This window comes from Typopeltis vanoorti, chromosome 18, assembly GCF_054136105.1.
Source record: "Typopeltis vanoorti isolate ZY-2024b chromosome 18, IOZ_Tvanoo_1.0, whole genome shotgun sequence".
NCBI classification, from domain to species: domain Eukaryota; kingdom Metazoa; phylum Arthropoda; class Arachnida; order Uropygi; family Thelyphonidae; genus Typopeltis; species Typopeltis vanoorti.
Window position 1 is genome coordinate 68,820,588 of NC_143566.1, and position 20,728 is coordinate 68,841,315.

The 20,728-nt window shown below is 35.6% G+C and overlaps 2 protein-coding genes across 7 annotated transcripts in view; one reads left to right on the plus strand and one right to left on the minus strand.

The window, feature by feature from the left end:
* Trs31 (trafficking protein particle complex subunit 31) overlaps positions 1–20,728 on the plus strand; it is a 331,260-nt gene that overhangs the window by 276,490 nt on the left and 34,042 nt on the right. For all 3 annotated transcript variants that reach the window (XM_090408257.1, XM_090408259.1, XM_090408258.1), the window contains 2 exons: positions 10,666–10,723; positions 17,991–18,050. In XM_090408257.1, coding sequence (XP_090264383.1) covers positions 10,666–10,723; positions 17,991–18,050 — 118 coding nt within the window. The remainder of the gene's footprint in view (positions 1–10,665; positions 10,724–17,990; positions 18,051–20,728) is intronic.
* Positions 11,020–20,728, minus strand: part of LOC150096750 (uncharacterized) — a 326,095-nt gene continuing 316,386 nt past the window's right edge. For all 4 annotated transcript variants that reach the window (XM_090408265.1, XM_090408260.1, XM_090408264.1 and 1 more), the window contains one exon: positions 11,020–11,515. The gene's annotated coding sequence lies outside the window, so the exon portion shown is untranslated. The remainder of the gene's footprint in view (positions 11,516–20,728) is intronic.

The window sequence follows — 20,728 nt, forward strand, 5'->3', positions numbered from 1 at the left end:
CAGTGTATTAATGTACAAGGGGACTACTTCGAAGGTGACAGTAGCCACTAATGTATAGTTCTAAACGTAAGTTGTTTACAGGTGCATTCTGGAAATTAACTTGTCACACCTCGTATAGTTGTTGAAGTTGCCAGTTTGGGTTCTGAAAGGAATAGTAGTTCTGCTTTTAGATGACCGTAGGTGGTGGTCATTTATATTGCTGTTTAAGCCACAAATGTTGGTGAAGTGGATGTAGAAACTTTTTTTTTTGGTAAAAATTAGTGTTAATTGGATGTGTTGGTTCAACCAGAATTCCTGTTACCTTTTATGAATTTTTTCGAGTGGGTATTTTGATGTTTTTTGTGAGTTTTTTTTTACTATTTTGTGGGAAAATTTTTGAGATCTGCAGTAAAAACAATTCATATGATTGTGGTTCATTGTGTTTGGTAAGGAAGAGATAAAAAGGAAGTGGGGCATGCAGCGAGAGGTGACAGACTCACAAACACACTATCCACACAGAGGGGAGTCAGCCTCCTGTCCATATGTGACCTTGACAGTTTCCCCTGCAGCCACAGTATTTGGTCTTACATCCTCTTACACCCTCTCCAGTGGAGGGTGCAAAGGAGAGTAAGCAAACTTTTGTGTTCATACCTAATCAAATGGCTAGAGCAACCAAACTTACCCATAGTTTGTGTTCATAGATGGGTGATGTTGGTAAGATATGCTGTGGATCACGAGTGACATAATCCATAGTGGTGGTCGCTGATTAATTGGTTTTGCATCCAGGTGGTAACTGTTAATGACTTTCTTCATAATTTTTAGTAGACCTGAAATGAGTGCAATGTCAGTAGTTTGATGGTAGCTATTTCTCTCCTTTGTTTGGTAAGGGTTGAATATGGGCTTGTTTCTCTATGCTACAGAGTAGATGCCACATGTGTATGAGACATTGCAGTGGACTGCATTTAAAAAAAAAGTTTCTATAAAAATTGCATGCAGTATATTACAGAGAGAGTATTAGTGAGAGAGTTCAAAGTCATGATTTTTCACAATTTTGAAATGTTTAGACCATCATTGTGATGTAGTTAGGTTGACTGCTGAAAATTTCATAGTCTTTGAAGAGTTCCTCATATTTGAAAGGACTTATGTGAAGAATTTTTGTTGTTCCATAGGATCCTCTGTCTAGTAGAAGCTTCATGTTCTGCAAAATTAGATCAAAATATATGGATGTGTACACTATGACCTATCTGACCAACATAGGTGAGATTGTCTTTAGTTTTATTATTATTTTTTGTAAACTTTTGGAAAATAACCAATTGAGTATCATCTTCTAGCCCGAGTGTGTGTGTCCTGAGAAGATTAAATGACACTCTGCAAGCAAGATCTTGAACAGTTCTGAATTTTAGTGAAGGGTGGTGCATTGAGTCCTGGAGATTGTATTTTCTGGTAATTGCAGGCTTTTATAAATAGAAAAGCTGAGAAAGTTATCAACTTCCTGCTTTACAAGTGAATCCATAAAAGTAAGGACTCCATTTCTGACATAAATTATTCTCAGAAAATCGTCACTGCTTTTAACTAAAGTATGTTGAATTCTTCATTTATCCATATCCAAATGAAGAATAAGACATATTTTTAGTTTAAATTAACAATCATTCCTTTGAGGATATTTCACCAAGGCCACATACACCCCATTGTTTCCTAATGCTCATGACATTCATGTACAGACATAGGTCACCTCCCTGCTTTTTTTGTATATTCTCAGCTGTAGTCTATATGACCCAATTATATAGATATGTGCAGACATCTTACATATACTTAATAAGTCTGAACTTATTAAGTATACTTATTGAGACCATATTATTATGTAAATAAAGAGTTTAATAAAAATAAGCAATTAAAACCCAACAAGTTTTGTAAGTCATGTAAGTTAGATTTTGTAAAAGACTTACATCATCAGGGTTACTGATACATAAAAGTTTTACACTAAAAACAATTAACAATTAATAACACATATTAGATGTTTTTGATAACTTCACAACTGTAACATATAATTGATAAACCAGAATGCAAATGGTAGTAATTCTCACTGTAGTAAATTTTATTAAATTTCTTATTTATTTTTTATTTTTACACAATCTGGAAATACACCTTCTTTGAGAAACCAAATGTAAATCTTTTAAGCCACTTGAGGCCTCCAATAAGTAGGGTAGTGGTCTCACACACCAGATAAAATCCATTTCCCACCTAAAGACAATCACCAACTACACACTTCATGATTCTTTTCATCTCAAGGGTGACACCTGCACCTTTGCAAAATCTGACATAGCCTGCCAGAGAATAACTAATTTAGAATCTTCTGCTTTTGACCTTCTCTGGCTTGAGGTTTCCTTGCCTCATTTAATAATTTTCACTTGTTTCATTACTGGTCCCCAAACACTAATAACCACTCAGATATCTTCACATTCCTTTCTATGACACTTATGAATTTCAATTCTATGAATCTCAAACCTATCGAACACCTGTGGGATGAATTGGAATGTCAGTTGCAAACTGGACTGAATCACCCAACTTTTGTGACTGACCTTGCTAATGCTCTTCTGGAAAAATAGAAGGGAATTACCTTAAAATGTACCGAAATCTAGTGGAATGCCTTGCATATTAGAGTGAGAGTTGGTATGAGTAGACATTCAGATAGTGTATCTCTAACAACAGTAATGTAATCACTGAGACCTTTCTTATTTCTTTTGTTTTGTTTCCATGTTGTGGTGGTGGTGTCTAATCCATCTCCTGAACAGAAATCTAGCAAACACTTTATGTTATTATTAGCTTTTCTCTTTGATCCAGATTTTCCCAGGACATTCCTGTATGTTTTATATTCATTTGCTGCTTTGCTCTCTATTTAGATCTTCAACAAGGAACAATATTTTTTTCCTTTATATCAACTGCCCTCTTTAGTAGAGACTCAAACTTCATTTTCCCATTTCCCATTTTGTAAAATTATCTGCCATTTTAAGATTATCTTAGTATTTGGTATTGAATATTATAGCTATTTCTTCCTTTTCCTGATCATTGTTGCCAAATGTAATGTCTTGTATTTGTTATTAAGAAGAACTTCACCTATTTTTGTTTAGCACTAATTATATCGATGTGGTGCTTTCTAATTCCTCTGCCTGTTCTGTTGATGTTAAATTTGCTCAAGTAGTTGGCTTTTTTTTTTAATACTGTTCTGTCGAGTTCACTGATGAAAACAGTGGGGGGGGGGGGACATAGCTTAACTAGGTAGAACTCCCAACTAGCATGACATTTTATCATGTACTATCATTGTATTAATCAGATACTCTTGAGCCTCATGTTCATATACATGTATAACCAATTATTACTAGAATTTCAATTTGTCAAAATGCAAATTCTCTGCCATGTTTACAGTGAGATTTGATTTGTCATTTATCTTGTTCATTCACTGTATTGTGTAGGTTCATGAGATGATGATTATGGTTTTAATGGCACAAGGACATCAAAGTTCATACTGCACATATCAAAGGTTATGGCAGTACAGGAAAACCTCGCTTAACGTGAATTCGATATGTGCAATAATCAGTTAGTGCGATTGAGTGAAATGATATCATTTCCTGCTTTAAGTGAGTGATTAATCAGCTAACGTGATTTTTTTATGTTACAAGAAATTTTTTGTTGCCAATCTGCAGTGAGCGAAAAAGCTGGAAGTCATTAAAAGACATGAAAGTGGCGCTAGTAATACAATGATTGTGCAAGACCTGGGATACAGCAAATCTACAGTATGGACTATATTAAATAAGCGCAAAGAATACAAAGAACAAGGAAAAGTTGCTACTGCTTCTTTAAGCATGCAGATCACCTGAAACAGAAGCCATTTAATGATCGAGATGGAGTGTCTTCTATCACTCTGGATTGAGGACTATAACCAAAAAAATACCTCTTAGTACATAGAACAGGGAATTCAGGCAAAAGCTCGGTATTTTTACCTCATTGAAAGACCAAATTTTAAGAGGAACGTGTAAGCCTTACTGCAAGTTTAGGATGGTTTGAAATGTTTTAAAAATCGAACTGGACTGCATAATATAAGAATAACTGGAGAATCTGCTAGTGCTGATAAAGATTCTGCAGTCCAGTTTCCTAAAGAATTGCAAAGGATAATTCAGGAGGGTGATTGCGATGTTCGGCAAATACTGTATTCGACGTCTACGAAATTGGTCTCTTTTGGAAGTGAATGCCAACAAAAACTTTCTAGCTAAAACTGAAGCATCTCTACCAGGATACAAAGTATCTAAAGATCGTCTTACGCCTTTTAGTAGGAGACAATGCAGAAGGCGACTTTAAACTCAAGCCTATGTTAGTACAAAATCCAAGATCTAGCATTATTGAAGAAATCAGCACGATTGGAAATGAACTTGGATTTAATGAACTGGATATTGAAGATGTGAGAAGCTTGCTCAATTCCCATTCAGAACAGTTAAGCGAGAATGATCTCCTTCAACTAGAAGAACAGCATGTATATGAAGAAGAAGATAACGAGTGTGAACAAGAAGAGAATATTATGACTGAGAAGCTAACTCCAAAAGAACTTGAGCTAGTTTTCAGTCACATTGAGCATGCTAAGGAAATTTTGTTTGATGCTGATATGGAGCGAAGCCTCGAAGTCTGCCAAAATCTTGATAAAGCGATCGCTAGCTATCGCAAATTGCATGACAAGATGAAAAAGTCAAGCACAATTCAAACATCTTTACTTAATTTGTTTTTGTAAAAAAAGTAATTCAATCAAATGTTTAGACATTAAATAAAAATTTAAGCAATTGATTTTTATTAACTTTGATTTTATTCTCTAATATAGCTTACACTTTTAATTTTTTTCCCAAATTTATTCTAACTGATGGATGAATTATAATTATTTCTATTGTTTATTGCATATGCTTAACGCGATTTCACTTAACGCACATTAATTGATGGATTAATTAATCGCGTTAAGCGAGGTTTTCTTGTACACAAGGTAAGACAATTGCAAACATCGATGCCCCCAGCAGGATTTGAAACCATGACCTGTTGGTTGGAGAGCAGGTATGCTAACTACCCAGCCAACCAGGCCAGCAGGTCCATGAGCAAAACTGCTTTCTGTTTAGCACCTATCCTTCAAGAATAGATATTCTACTTGACATGCATTATTATATTTGTTGCTTTATTTCTGGTCATCACAATATGTCCAAAAATGAATATTTAAAATTGCACATATCATACGCATAGCATTCATGTCTTGTGGTTTAAGTGTGCCTAGTTACTGACTCTAAATAATGCTATTATACTTTATATTTTAGTTAATATCATTAACAGATCTTATTATTAGACAGATATCTCCATGGAATTAGTAGACTCATCGTGGGAGACCCACACCAACCTTCATACACACAATACCTTTATTCCTCTCCTTAAACTCATTCACTATCAGGGCACACACGCACAACTGATTCTTGCAATCCATTCCAGTCACTCCACTCTCCAAGCAAAAATTCTCACACATCCTTACTAATCACACCTATCAGGAATGACCTCTGATTCTCTCTCTCTCTCTCTCTATTCCTCATGTATTGAAAAAATTTCTAGTGTGGCAATCTTATAGTTTCTATCGTATCCCCTCTTTTTCCACCTATCAACTAAACTTTGAAACTCGCACATCTTCAGTTTATCCTCATAGGAAGAATGCCACAGGCCTATCACCAGCATGGTTACATGTATCTGAACTCTCCATTATCTTCTTATTCTCGAGAAAACTAAGTGACCATTTTCATGTAACCTATAATCTAATTTGCATTGATTATGTAATTGAGGTACTTTGAAGAACTCATTTTCTGTTTCTATGGATAATTAAAGTAAATTAATTCTCATAGAAAGGCTTATACGTTGGTTGCACATGATTACTAAATAACTTAAGGAATTCACCACAATGTATACTGGAATATAAATTAAAATAAATTTTAATATATACTTCCTATATTTCTGCAACGTCATGTTGCCATCTTCATGGGAGCATAAAGATTAAGACATGCATGTAGGCACTAAAAACAGCAAATGAGGTTGAAGCGAGGAAACTACTGTTTTTCCCAAAGTCCTGATGGTGTCCCCTAGTGGGCTATATTAGGTATTCTTGGCCATTGGGCTGAAGTTCTCAAGATGTACATTTCCCAAATTTGGGGCAGTCTCATGCATCCAAATTCACATGTTTCTTAGGGCTGAGGCTGATTCTATGAATAGTCTTTCAAATTTATACTTGCTGTGGTGTATTACTGTGGCTTTTTTCCACTGTATTCTATGGCGTGTATCCAGAGCATGGTCTGCAAGCCCAGAGTGGCTGTACTGGTGAAACTGGATGTAGTCCTTGTGTTCCGAAATTCTGATATTCGCTGTCCTGCCTGTTTGGCTAGGACAGCGAATTCGAGCTTACAGTTGCAAGGGAGCTGGTAAACACCAGGTCCCTTGCAGCTGTAAGGTAGGTCTAGGGCAGTGTTTTTCAACGTTTTTTGGATCATGTCCCCACTCAACATCTCAAAAATCTTGATGCACCACCTGAACGTCTCAAAGATTTTGATTCCACCCCCCCCCCCAGCATAATAGTCAGCCAAGTTCTGAAAAAGTATAATATAAATATGTACATGTACATTTTCTAATTGCCCCCCAAAATATTCAAAATGCCCCCTGTGGGGCGTACGCCCCACATTGAGAAACACTGGTCTAGGGGAAGTGCTTGGTCTTTAGTGGAACAGATAAGGGATGCCCATTTTCTATATGGTCTGTAACAAGAGGCCAGGTCATGTTTATTCAAGATTTTGGTAATTTTTTCCGAGGTGCCCCGAATGTAGAGAATAGTGATGAATTTAGAGTAATTTTTTGTGAAGGGGGAAGGGAGTAGCTGTGGTTTACTGGTTTTAGTATTTTTTGGGGGTTGTAGCCATTGGCTGAGAACGTGTTAGGGATGTGATTTAGTTCAGTGGTTAGGGCATTGTCATTTGAACAGATTAGCTTAGTCCTGTTGTATATTGTCTTAATTACTCCATATTGTTGTGAGGGGATTGTTGGTGAATTTACCTGGCTGTATGGGTGGGTTTTCTATAAACTGAGAAAACCAACATTCCATCAGGCTGGCGGGTGACTAGTGTGTCTAGGAAAGGGAGGCTGTTGTTTTCCTCTTTTTCTAGGGTGAACTTGATTCTGGAGTATTGGTTGTTTAAGTGCGTTATGAAGGAGAGGAGTGTATCAGAGCCATGTGGCCAAATGGCCGAAATATAGGAAGTATATATTAAAGTTTATTTTAATTTATATTCCAGTATACGTTGTGAATTCCTTAAGTTATTTAGTAATCATGTGCAACCAATGTATAAGCCTTTCTACGAGAATTACTATCATCCACGGAGATTCCATCGCACACAAGGCCCGCCAATACGGTAAACTGAAGCTGAAGTTATCGAGACAACTGAATCGTTTGACCTTCCTAAAATGCTACTGGGATAATCAGGTAATCCCAAATTGTGTGAAATTTAAGCACTGTTTCTTTTCACAGAAGGCTCTCAGAATTTATAACCGTGCTAGCTGCGCTTTGCTACAAGAACAAATTACCACCACACACGTTCTCCTTGCTGATGCAAACAAAACTATTCGGGCGCTAGAGGAAGAACTTTCCAACACACTGAATCACGAACTTTGATCAATTCTATATGACGTCTCGTGCACTTCGGCAGATAAAGAATTTGAAAAAAAATACGCAGTCGACGTATCAAGAAATTTGATAATTTAAAAAAGAACTCTACCTCTGAACCAAAACTACCACTCAACATGGTAGTAAACCTTTCTTCCGTTATTTTGAAGCCTGAAGCACTCAACGCTATTGCATGTGGCCACAATTTCAGCATTGCTCCTAGAAAAATACTGGCTGAAGAAATTATGATCTAGATTGAACGCAGTATCCGCCACCTTCCAAACCACATTGCCAACAATATTAGATTGGATGTAGTCTGTGTTCTCACCAAAGCAAGACTAACAAAAACCAACATATCCAATAGTGAATATAAGGCTCTACAGGAAATGCAGAAAGACAAAGAAATAGTAATCACCAAAGCAGATAAGGGGAACGCTACCATGATGCTCAACCATACGGACCACACAGGTAAGCTTAATGCTTTATTATTAGATCGGGCTACTTACCTCCTCATTGAATACAATCCCACCAACTCACAAATTAAAAAACTCCATAGGCTCCTTAAGAAGGTCACTTCTTGGCCTGTGGAAGTTACTAACAAATTAAAACCTTTTAACTCTACCCCCCCCCCCCCCATATATATGGACTCCCAAAAATACATAAACAAAATGTGCCATTACATCCCATAGTGGATGGCATTGATTCTCCCACATACAAATTAGCCAAAGCACAAACACACTATACTGGTAACACACCATCACACATAAAAAACTCAGCCCACTTCAAAGCCAGTGTAGAAATCCTTACACTCCAACATACTGACATAATGGTCAGTTTTGATATCTCCTCCTTATTCACAAATGCCCCACTCAAGGAAACCTTAGAGCTCATCCAAGCCAAATTTCCTCCCGATATCTTAGCCCTATTTCAGATCACAATGAACTCAGGCTATTTCGTTTGGCAGGGAGAATTCTACAAAAAGATACAGGGGACAGCCATGGGTTCACCACTCTCCCTACCCTTGGCCAACTTCTTTATGGAGACTTTTGAAGAGAAAGCCTTAAACTCTGCCCCACAAAAACCTACCATATGGCTTCGCTACATTGATGATGTGTTCGCCATTTGGACACATGGCTCTGATACACTCCTCTCCTTCTTAATGCACTTAAACAACCAACACCCAAGAATCAAGTTTACCCTGGAAAAAGAGGAAAACAACAGCCTCCCTTTCCTAGACACACTAGTCACCTGCCAGCCTGATAGAACCTTGGTTTTCTCAGTTTATAGAAAACCCACCCATACAGACAGGTACATTCATCAACAATTCCCCTTCCCCTCTCACAACAATATGGAGTTATTAAGACACTATACAACAGGGCTAAACTAATCTGCTCAAATAACAATGCCCTAACCACCGAACTAAATCACAACCTTAACACTTTTTCAGCCAATGGCTACAACCCCCAAAAAATACTAAAACCAGTAAACTACAGCCCCTATCCCCTTTTCACAAAAAAGATTACTCTAAATCCATCACTATTCCCTACAACCGGGGCACCTCGGAAAAAATTACCAAAATCTTGAATAAACATGACCTGACCTCTTGTTACAGACCATATAGAAAATTGGTATCCCTTATCCACTCCACTAAAGACCAACCACTTCCCCTAGACCTACCTGGTGTATACCAGGTCCCTTGCAGCTGTAAGCTGCCCTACTTTGGCCAAACAGGCAGGACAGCGAATATCAGAATTTCAGAACACGAGGACTACATCTGATTTCACCAGTACAGCCACTCTGGGCTTGCAGACCATGCTCTGGATACATGCCATAGAATACGGTGGAAGAAAGACACAGTAATACACCTCAGCAAGTATAAATTTGAACGACTATTCATAGAATCAGCCTCATCCCTAAGAAACATGCCAAACCTCAACATATCTGGATGCACGAGACTGCCCCAAATTTGGGAGACGTACATCTTGAGAACTTCAGCCCAACAGCCAAGAATACCTAATATAGCCCACTAGGCAGGGTACCATCAGGACTTTAGGAAAAACTAGTTTCCTCGCTTTGACCTCATTTGCTGTTTTTAGTGCCTGCATGCATGCGTCTTAATCTTATGTTCCCATGAAGATGGCAATGTAACATTGTTGAAATATAGGAAGTATATATTAAAGTTTATTTTAATTTATATTCCAGTATATGTTGTGAATTCCTTAAGTTATTTAGTAATAATAGAGTAAATTAAATTATTAAAAAAAAAATTCATATAAAATATTATTTTGTTCGAGACTATTAAATGCTACTTAAGTGTAAATGTTGAAAAATAATGTTACAATTATTAGACATGCATATTCACAAGAATAAAGAATAATGATTATTATTACTGCAAATATTTTGGTCAGAAACTAACTGGCCATCTTCAGTGCATCGGCATAATCACAAGGTGAAACTAGAACTAAGAACATTTATCCTGTTTAAAGAGATAAGCCACTAAGTGCCAGAATGTCACCATACAGGTTATTACATAACAAAATGAGATTATAATTAAAGCAAAAATTAAAATGATTTGAATTAGAAAAATTAACAAAACTTAGATTTTAAAAAAAATTGAAATTACTCAACACGGTGATCAGTTGGAATGGAGATACCATCAAAAACCTAAGACACTCATTTTGAATGAATCTCACATTTTGGTTAACTGTCATATAATTGCAGTCTCAGTTTATTTTGTATCCACCCATATGATGGTATTCTAGAACTTTACTCAGCTGCGTAAATAGGATTAACATCGGTTAATTCTAGCTTCACCTTGTGATTATGCTGATGCACTGATGGCCTGTTAATTTCTTGCCAAAAATATTTGCAGTAATCAAACTTATTATTCTTTATTCTTATGAATATATGTATGGGTTATATTTGCATTTACAATTAAAAACTCAAAAAATGTCTTCTTTTTTAATATATAGATATTATTTGGAAAGGAAGCTGACAAGTTAGAACATGCCAATGATGATGAAAAGACATGTATCCTTTTTTTTTTTTTTTTTTTCCAGTTTTTAGTAAGTTGAACAAAACATATTTTGCATCAGTGTGTAGCTAAAAGCTTTGATTAAAACAGACTACAACAATAAACAATAAAATTAGAATGAAAGAATGTCATTTTTGTAAATTTATTTTTATTTTATTTATTTATTTTTGGTGGGGGCAAAAGACATAACTGAAACTATGCTTTCGAGAATACTTTTTCTTAGTCATTCAAAGAGAAATTTTAATGTTGTGTGTTTTACTTATCCTGTTGGAAGTGAGTATTAGCCTTTTATTATAGCATTTCTTAGAGGGATATTTATTGACTTAAAAAACTCTTTGGATTTATTACATACCTTGGTAATAGCATTATAACTCATTTGGCATGGACAATTAATTTTGGCTTAGAAAGACTTGGATTCAAATCCTGGTTTTCTTTGAATTCTATCACATCCTATTTGTATATCTTGAATGCACAGTACTTTTATATGGGCATTTGTAGCAAGAAAATAAAATTTAATTACTAAAGAACTATGAGGTTTCAGTTATCTTTCTGCATTTTATCTCTTAATGCTCTGTTTATATACAAGTCGAAACACCTTTTCCATTTAACACATTGGCACCAGGCAGTACACACATGCAGAAACTCCACTGGCAGGAACTTGCTTTAGCATATGCATGCCATCTCCATGTCAGGGTGGTCACACCTTCACAAAGCTTATCCAGCAAACCTTAGTTGCAACTTTTTTTGGTAGAATTTTATTTGTAAAACGTCTTAATGATATCAAAAATCTGAAATGCAATTCAAACTGATTTCATATTTTATATACACACACACATATATACACACTGGTGTCCAAAAGCTAAGGACAAACTACATTTTTACCTGTATACTACTTGACATTAATGATTACAGCCAAATGTGGACATAAATTTCTTGCCAGCATACTAATAAATTATATTACACAAAAAATACGTTATAAATTTTGTACAAATTAAATTGCAATATATTTTTAGCAAAACTTACAAATTTCCTAAGGATGTAATTAAGGTATTAATGTATGGTGGTTACAGAAAACTGTGTGAAGAGACGTCAGTATGGAATATGTCCACCCCGAACTGCATTGCAGCTCTCCCAATGTTGTACCATGCTTATTCAGCACCAAGTAATTCAGGTGTTCTTGAGGCAAACTGACTCACTCCTCCTTCAGAGCAAGGATAAGGCCTTGTTTATTTTGTTTTCTAGAGGGAATTTCAAGCAGCAATGCATCTCCCTATTGCATCCCAAATGTATTCTATGGGGTTAAGATCTGGAGAGTGTGCTGGCCACTTGATTCTGTTAATATCCTCGATCTCCAGAAGTGTCTCCACTTCTCGTGTATGATGTGGTGTGGCATTGTCATCCATAAAAATGAATTCTTCATTTACAGCACCACAGAACAATCAAAGTTGACTTTGAAGAATCTTCTTTGCAATATTGTTCATCAATCATAATCCCTTTTTTCAGCACTTGTAGCTTGGTGTGTCCATTAAGCATAATGCTTCCCCACACCATGACCCCAGTACTGCCGTATCTATCCCTTTCAAAAACATTCTCACAATGGTTAGCAGTACCACTTTCACGACACTTTCAGATTAAGTGTCTTCTAGATTCGGAAGAAAGAATAAAACAACTCTCATCTAAAGAGTATGAGGGTGTGCTGAAAAGTTGTGATAATCACTATGAAGGAATTGAGGTACAACCATGTAACTTACATGTTATTCTACATATTGCCCATGAAGTGTTATACACCTGTTACAATGCTGCTACATCATTTTCAATCCTCTGAGAAAAGAGTCTTTCCCTTGTTGCACAAACCAGTCTTCAGCTGCAAATATGGCTTCATCATCTGTGGTAAATTTTGTTCCTTTCAAGGATTTCTTTAAATTTGGGAATAAGAAATAGTCAGATGGGGCCAGGTCTGGTGAATAGGGTGATTGAGGTGATATAGGGTGATTGGTGAATGAGGCAGATTGAAAGCCCAAGGTGTATATTGTCTGTTGGGTTTCATCGGTAGTGTAAGCAGGTGCATCGTCCTAAAAAAGCAATATGCCTCTGCTCAGTTTCGCGTCTCATTTTTCTTTCAGTACCTCCTTCACTTACCTCAGAGCTATTGAATGAACTGCTGCTGTAACAGTTTCACCTTTTTTGAGATAATTGGTAAGGATTATATCATCCATATCCCAAAAGACAATGGCAAGAACCTTCTCTGCTGACTTTTGGGTTCAGAACTTCTTTGGCCATGTCAGGTGTTTTTTTTTTTTCAAAACATCCATCTGACATGGCATTCATTGGCTATGGAGAATTTTTGTATCTCCACTTGTTTTGTCTCTCGGTTGTAGTGATAAGCCATGTTTCATTAACAGTCACAATACGAGCCAAAATGTTTGCACCTGATTTCTCAAAATAACCCAAAATCTCTTGAGATGACAGCGTGTACACATTCTCTCTTTTGGTTGGCATTCAAACATTTGGAGACCCACTTTGCTGAGAGCTTCTGCATCTCCAGATGTTGGTGGATAATGATCCCAACTCATTCCCTGGATATTCTCAGAGTTTTTGTAATTTTTGTGGCTGGTAGTCATCTATTATCATGGATAATGGCATTCATTGCGTCAATGTTTTCAGGTGTAATCGCTGTGGAAGGTTTTCCTGACCTTGGGATATCTCTTATCTCAGGATGCCCAGTTTTAAACTTGGCCACCAATCTGGCAACTATTGGATATGCTGAGGCACAGTCCCCTAAAGTCTCTCACAAAGTTTTTGGTGAATCTCAGTTGCAGACTTTTGGCCCGCACTTCTGTATCTTTGAATTTCTTAAAAACATCTGACATGTCTTCTTATATATCCTAAAAGAAACAGCACAAATTATTATAATTTGATGAAACATGGGGATTAAAGAGTTTAAAGATATATTATTTCGTGTGGTTATATCAGTTGATTTTAATATCGTTTCTGTTCTAGGTGTTTATCAGAACTTTTCAGCCCCCCCCCCCTCCTGTATATTAGCCTATGAGTATCTTTTCCAATTTTTATTGATACAACCACTGAAAATGTGCTCTGTGATGAGCTGTGGATAAAGAGATTCAGACTACAAGCATTTTGGGGGTATAGACCTACTTGTTGCTGATGTCTTGCCACAGTTTGTCAAAATATCTGCTTACCTGTGCTTGAATAGAGTTAACTTGCAAGCTGACGACTTGTTATGGTGTGTCAATTGTGTTTTGCTGCTATAACCAAAAGTCTGTTTTCGTTCTCTGTGATAGAGTGAGGGTGATTTCTTAGCAAACGTCCTGAACACATTCCATTGGTTTAAAATGCTGACCAGAGCCTGGATTCAATGCTGTGTGAGATTCCAAACTCTCTTGCAATATCAGTAATTCTATGACCTTCTTCAACCAAGTTGGCAACTTTATTCCTTCACAAAAAAAGCTTCCTTCAAACACAGTTTGCTTAACACAGCCTTTCGCCTTTTATCTTGAGTGTGACCACATGACCCCTTTGTGTGCAGTTCAAAAATTTGAATGTGTACCTGCTTTCTACTGGAAATTGTCAGTTATACAAATTGCCACAAGCTGATTCATCTAAATTTTTGGTTGTAATCTTCAGAAAGTGTTCGCTCTTAAGTTTTCGATACTAATGCATATTCATCTTTCTTTGCTTTTGAAAATTTGTTTTACATAAACGGTGTGCTTTCTGTACCCAGTAACTGCATTATAAACAGCTGTTGTTGTTTTTGATTACTACAACTATGTTATTCCCTACCTATATCCATCCTATATGTTAAAGTCAGTTGTGGAGTAGATAACAATATGTTATATATAATTTTAATTTAATTGGTTAGAATGTTTTGGATTTACAATGGTGCACTAACTTCAAAGCATGAAGCTCTAGTAAATAAAAGAATTAAAATATATACTGTAAACATATAAATAAATACAATATATACAACTCCTGTATACTAAGTAATTCTCTTTATCTCTGAAGAGTTCTAACTTCCTAATATATACAAAGAATAAGTATAAGGTCAGTGTAAAAACTGCACATTATGAGCTCAATAAAATACACATCATTCATTATCTGGCTCTAAATTTCACTCTCTAAATGCATGCAGTTAAATACAATTCTGAGATATAACATCAAATAATTTACTAAACAGACTAAAGACAGCCTTCTGCTCAAAGTTCTGTAGTTTCATATGGCCATATGAGAACTTCCTTTGTAGCACTTTTATTGTTTTTTCTTCATTTGTTCATTGTGCCTTATCTCTCAAATTCCTTAGAATACACAGTTATGTATTATATGGTAAGTTAAGTGTGGCCTTTGCTTAAGCAATAAGCAAGTTTCCTTAATGCATGTTTTCCTCATTTTTCTGAAGTAGGCATGACAAATAATTGCTCAAACAATAAGAATACATTTAATGGGTGCTTGAGGGTCAAAGCTGTATAACCGAGAGGAGACCTCCACATAGCCTTTAAAGGAATGCGGAGAACCAACCAGGGCTTCTGACCTAATGTCCAATTCTCACCTTCTCGTGGTGCACCCTGTTGGGTATCTACTTGGATACTGAACTAACGAGGATGGGCTGGCAATTTGGGATTTAGCCGACCAAATTGTATTCTTATTGGTTAAACCAAAATAAAAAATGATGGTACAACATGACAAAATTTCATGCCGGCTGGGGCGTCGCCCGGTTAAACAAGGCCCCCGTCATTTTCGCCAGGGAACCAGGGCGAACAGCGAAAAGTCAGCTACTGGAACAAATCTGAAAACACACCCCAACTCAACATCACCAGAGTTAAAGATCGGTACTATCACCATAAGAAGCCTGAATGGCAAAGAAATGGAGCTAGCTGAGGAATTAGATAAGTACCAGATCGACATAATAGGGGTGACTGAAACAAAAAAAAGACAAAAATTGGTGAGATCTTTCTGAGCAATAAATACAAAATGTTATATTCAGGCAATGAAAATCAAGGAAAAGAAGGAGTAGCCATAGTATTCAACACAAAATATGAGGCTAATCTTCTTGAATGGCAGGCAGTCTCAAGTAGAGTAATGTGGGCAAATATGAGAATGGGGAACTAGACAATGAGACTTATTTGTGCCTAGGTCCCACAGAAGGTTCTACTAAGATAGAAGTGGAGGTATTTTTTGATGCTTTAGAAAAAGCAACTGACACAATGAAAAAGGAAAAGTTGGTCTTTGTTGGGGATCTAAATAGCAGAGTAGGAAATGATTGTGAGACATACAAAAATATTTTGCGAAAATTTGGAAAAAAGAGCAAAACTAATAATAATGGCAAATATCTGTTGGATTTCTGCTCAGGACATGGACTGGTTATTACTAACACCATGTTTCAACATAAAAATGTGCACAAATTCACATGGAGAGAAGAGGCAAGAGCAAGGAATGAGTGGCCAAGTTGCTGGATTGTTATTTAAAAAATATATATTTGTGTATATAACTGGCTAAATTATCAAAATGAGAGACTTGGATGCAGGATATCAATAGGGTATATATTGTCCCTAAATTCAAGAAAGTATGTATTTTTTAAGAAGGTCTCTTTTAATGGTTGGTTGAGATACAATTTTGTAAGGATTTTGCACCCTCCAAGCCTGCTCCTTCTGAGTGGATTACGATGATCCTGCTTGGATGTGCTTTATGTAAAAAAAGTTAAGGAACTTGGAGTGGAAAATATTGGCAGCAACAGCTACTATCTTTAAGAAAGAAAACATTATCACACTATGAAGTACAGGTAAATACTTTTTTTTTAGTTTCCTTTCATATCCTTTTAATCTTCAGTGTTTCCTGCTAGCAAAATATGAGTATGACTATTTTTTTTTTTTTTTTTTTTTTTTTTGCAAAAATAAAATAAAAATAAAGCATTGATGTAAACTATATTACATACACATTTGTAGCCTTAGCTGCTGTTTAGCCTTAATTCTAATTTTAGATCATCCATTTTGCATTCACTTGCTCATGTTGGTTTCGTTGAATGGAAAAAAAAATGAAATAATACATTTAATCTTTAGAGGTACCTGTGTCATGACTATAAACAAATTACACGATAACCACAGTAATTAACTTGAATGAAATGAAGTAGATATTTCATATTGAAAATAATAGTACATCAGCAGTGTGTAGAAACAAGCAAATCAAAGGAATGGGAATACAAGCTACATACAGCAGTTGGTGGTTTGCCAATTAAAACTGTTGCCGCATGCTAAAAATTAATATTAATATTATTAAAAATATTATTTTTAATAATATTATTTATTCTCAGGATTCTTCAACAGACTGCAGGGTTCCAATCCCTTATATTTCTGGCATCTCCGAATCGAGTGGTAGAATTTTGAAGAAGTATTATCTCATTCTGACATATTTTCTTATCAGCAAAATTTCTCATCTGTTGTCATCTACAAAAGATAAACTGTCACCTCTATCATTAGCTGGCATTTATTAGATACCTTGTAAATGTAATCTAACATACTCTGGGAAAACAGGCCTTTCTGTGGAAAAAATAATTAACGAACATCAATATTATACCAAATACATGAAACCTCAGAAGTCTGGTCTGGCAAACCATAGTATTGACACTAAACACAGTATCCAGTGGGATGAAGCTTGTCTTCTCCATAGAAGCAGGTTTAAATATGAACGCCTTTTCAAAGAAAGTTGTGAAGCCCTTTTACATCAGCCAAATCGGAATGATTGTCTCTCTCTCTCTCTCCCCCCCAAAAGTTTGGGAGATTCTTATCTTATGTAACCATCAAAAATAGTTTTTAATAATATTATTTATTAATATTAATTTCTAGCATGCAGCAACAGTTTTTAATTGGTAAACCACCAACTGTTGTATGTACCTTGTATTCCCATTCCTTTGATTTGCTTGTTTCTACACACTGATGTACTGTTATTTTCAGTACTTTCGTTTCATTAAAGTCAATTACTGTGGTTATCGTGTAATTTATTGTTTGAAATAATACATTGTTGTGATGGCCTCTGATAGTAGAATGTTCATACAAACTTTCATGAAGATAACTGGATAGGTTCAAAATTTATTAGGTGAATGCATACAGATATGTTTTATATTTCATTGTGAAAAATATGCTGAAATTAAACAAAAAAATAAAATAAAGTCCTGAATTTCCTTGAAATTACTTTAGTCTAATATTATTAATTTTTGATATTCCTTTGGATCATGCAATTTCCTTAATTCTGAAGATTATATCATTGAAAAAGAACCACTTGTGAACAAATTTATTTCTGTACCTAAAGATAAATGTAAGTTGTGATTCTTTTTAAAGTAATGTTACATTTTTTTTTGTTTGATTGTTTGTTGAGAATGTAAATGAGATGTTTTCATTATTCCTTTTATTTTATTTGTGTAACTTTTGGCTTATCTAGTCCAGTACATAAGAATTAAGGTAGAATAATGCATTATCTTAGTGATTATTCAAGTGTTTAATATATCGCTGACATGGCTTATTCACTATAACAAAACTAAAACTAAAAGTTCCAGTCAAGTTATTAGCCTTTTGTGAGAAGACAAGTCCATATAAGTTGGCAACAGCATGAACTCCATTATTTACTAAATTCCTGCTTTTTGCCTGCTAAATTACATCTCTTCTCATTCGATCCCAGTCAGTACTGGGATCAAGGGAGAAGAGAGCATACAGCATATGAACTAGGTATTACTACGATAGTGCATCTTTTTCCAGCTGCAAACACTTTAAAAAAAAAACTTAGCCATTAACAAGTAAGTTTTTTTTTGTTAATCCCATCCACAAAGCCTATAGGTACTGGTCTTGCATTGTTCAAGAGAATTCATTTCTCACTTAAAGATATTCATAAATACCCATTAAATTCGTTCCCAAAGCCTGTTGGTTGGAAAGAAGGTATATTCCACTTGGCCAGGGCTGGCTGAATATAAATTCAACTGGTTGACATGCTTAAATATGAATAATAATAAAATGCAATCCTAGTGCAAAGAAAAATGGGATTTATGAGAAAGGAGGAAAGATTAATATAAAAGATGCAGAGAATTTTGACAGTTGATTGGCGATTCATCAACTAATCAGTTGACCACCAGTAAACATTCTGACATGCTTAATCCACATTGAATCTCCTGGCCAATATTACCCACCTTTTGGAACCAAATCATGGAAAGTTTGAAGAAACTTTTTTAGGTGAATCCCATCCCATAAAAGGTTATAAACCTGTAGTAAATTAATATTAGTGCTGTAAGGAGGTTATAGAACCGTTGCTAATATTAATTTACTACAGGTTTATAACCTTTTATGGGATGGGATTCACCTAAAAAAGTTTCTTCAAACTTTTTTAGGTGAATTTAAACTTCTGGCAATTTTAATTTCATGTGCAAGTAAATTTATGCTGAAAGTCATCCAACAAAGGTTGGAGCCATATGTGAATAGGAGGAACAGGCAGGCTTTAGGAGAGGAAACAGCAAACATAGATGGATTATGGAAAAAACAAGAGAATTTCAGAAGGAAGTATTCATTTGTTTTATTGATTATAAGAGAGCTTTTGATTGTGTGGATCACAACAGACTGGATTGTAATGAGATCAATGGGAATAACAACATCTAATTCTCTTGATAAGAGAGCTGTATGACAACCAAGAAACTTCAGTAAAAACAGTCTTTGGAGAAACGGTGTTCAAGTGGAAAAAGGGGTGTGGCAGGGTTGTATACTGTTGCCCTATCTTTTTAATATTTATAGTGAATATGTTATGAGAATGGCTGATTTAGACAAAGATCCTGCTGGAATTAAGATTGGTGCCAGGAAAATAATTTAAGATATGCAGATGATACAACCCTCATAGCAGAAGCTAAGGAAGATCTGGAGCGGTTGTATGTATTGGTTAAGATGGAAAGTAACAAAGTCGGGCTTAATTTAAACATCAGCAACACAAAAGTGATGGCTTCTGGCAATTTAAATGAATTTATAATAGAGGGAGATAACATAGAAATCTAAATTGAAATAGAAAAAGTTATGATTTACTTGGGCCCAGAATCAGAAATGATGGTAAATGTGAAAATGAAATTAAAAGGAGAATAGTCATGGGAAAAAAAGTGATGTTAAACCTGGAAAAAATTATGAAAGATATAGGCCACAAAAGTTATTGTCAGAGCAAAGGTATTTCTACTAGTGATTTATGGATGTGAAAGCTGGATTATTAAGAAGAAAGAAAGTGAATTGATTCATTTGAATTATGAGTGTGGAAGAGAGTTAAGAATCTCATGGACTTCAAGAAAGACCAATAAGAAGGTTTTAGAGAATATAAAGACAGAATGCTCCTTGGAGGTGATGATCGTTAAACAGAAGTTGATGTACTTTGGACATATTATACGAGCTGGTGAATCATTGGGAAAGGCAGTTTTGTTGGGGAAGATTGAGGGAATGAGAAGAAGAGGAAGATTACAAATGAGTTGGGTGAACATAAAAGAACTTACCAACTTGAATTTACAGTTGTTGACCTTTGTTCACAAGATCACTAAGAGTCAAAAACAACTGGATGGCACATAACAAAGCAGGTTAATGATTAGATAATTTGGAAACTCTGCTTTCAAGCAGCCTTTTTAAGTTATAAATTACAGATAACTAAGATTTTAGGGAAAGGCAACATATACTAAAATATTAATTATAAAACTTGAATTAATACTTCCTATATTTCGGTAATGTTACATTACCATCTTCAGGGAACGTAAAAATAATATGTGCAAGCAGGCACTAACACTAAACAAATATGACTAGAGAAAACAACTGAAGTCTGTCCTAGAGCCTTAAAAGTGTCCCGTAGTGGGCTAAATTGGGTTGCCTTGGCTGTTGGGCTGATGTTCTTAGAATGCAAGCTTCCCATATTTGTGGCAGTCTATGCATCCAAATTTATTGAGGTTTGGGGAGTTTTTTAGCTCAGTTTTTTAGGTGCACTCAGCTCTA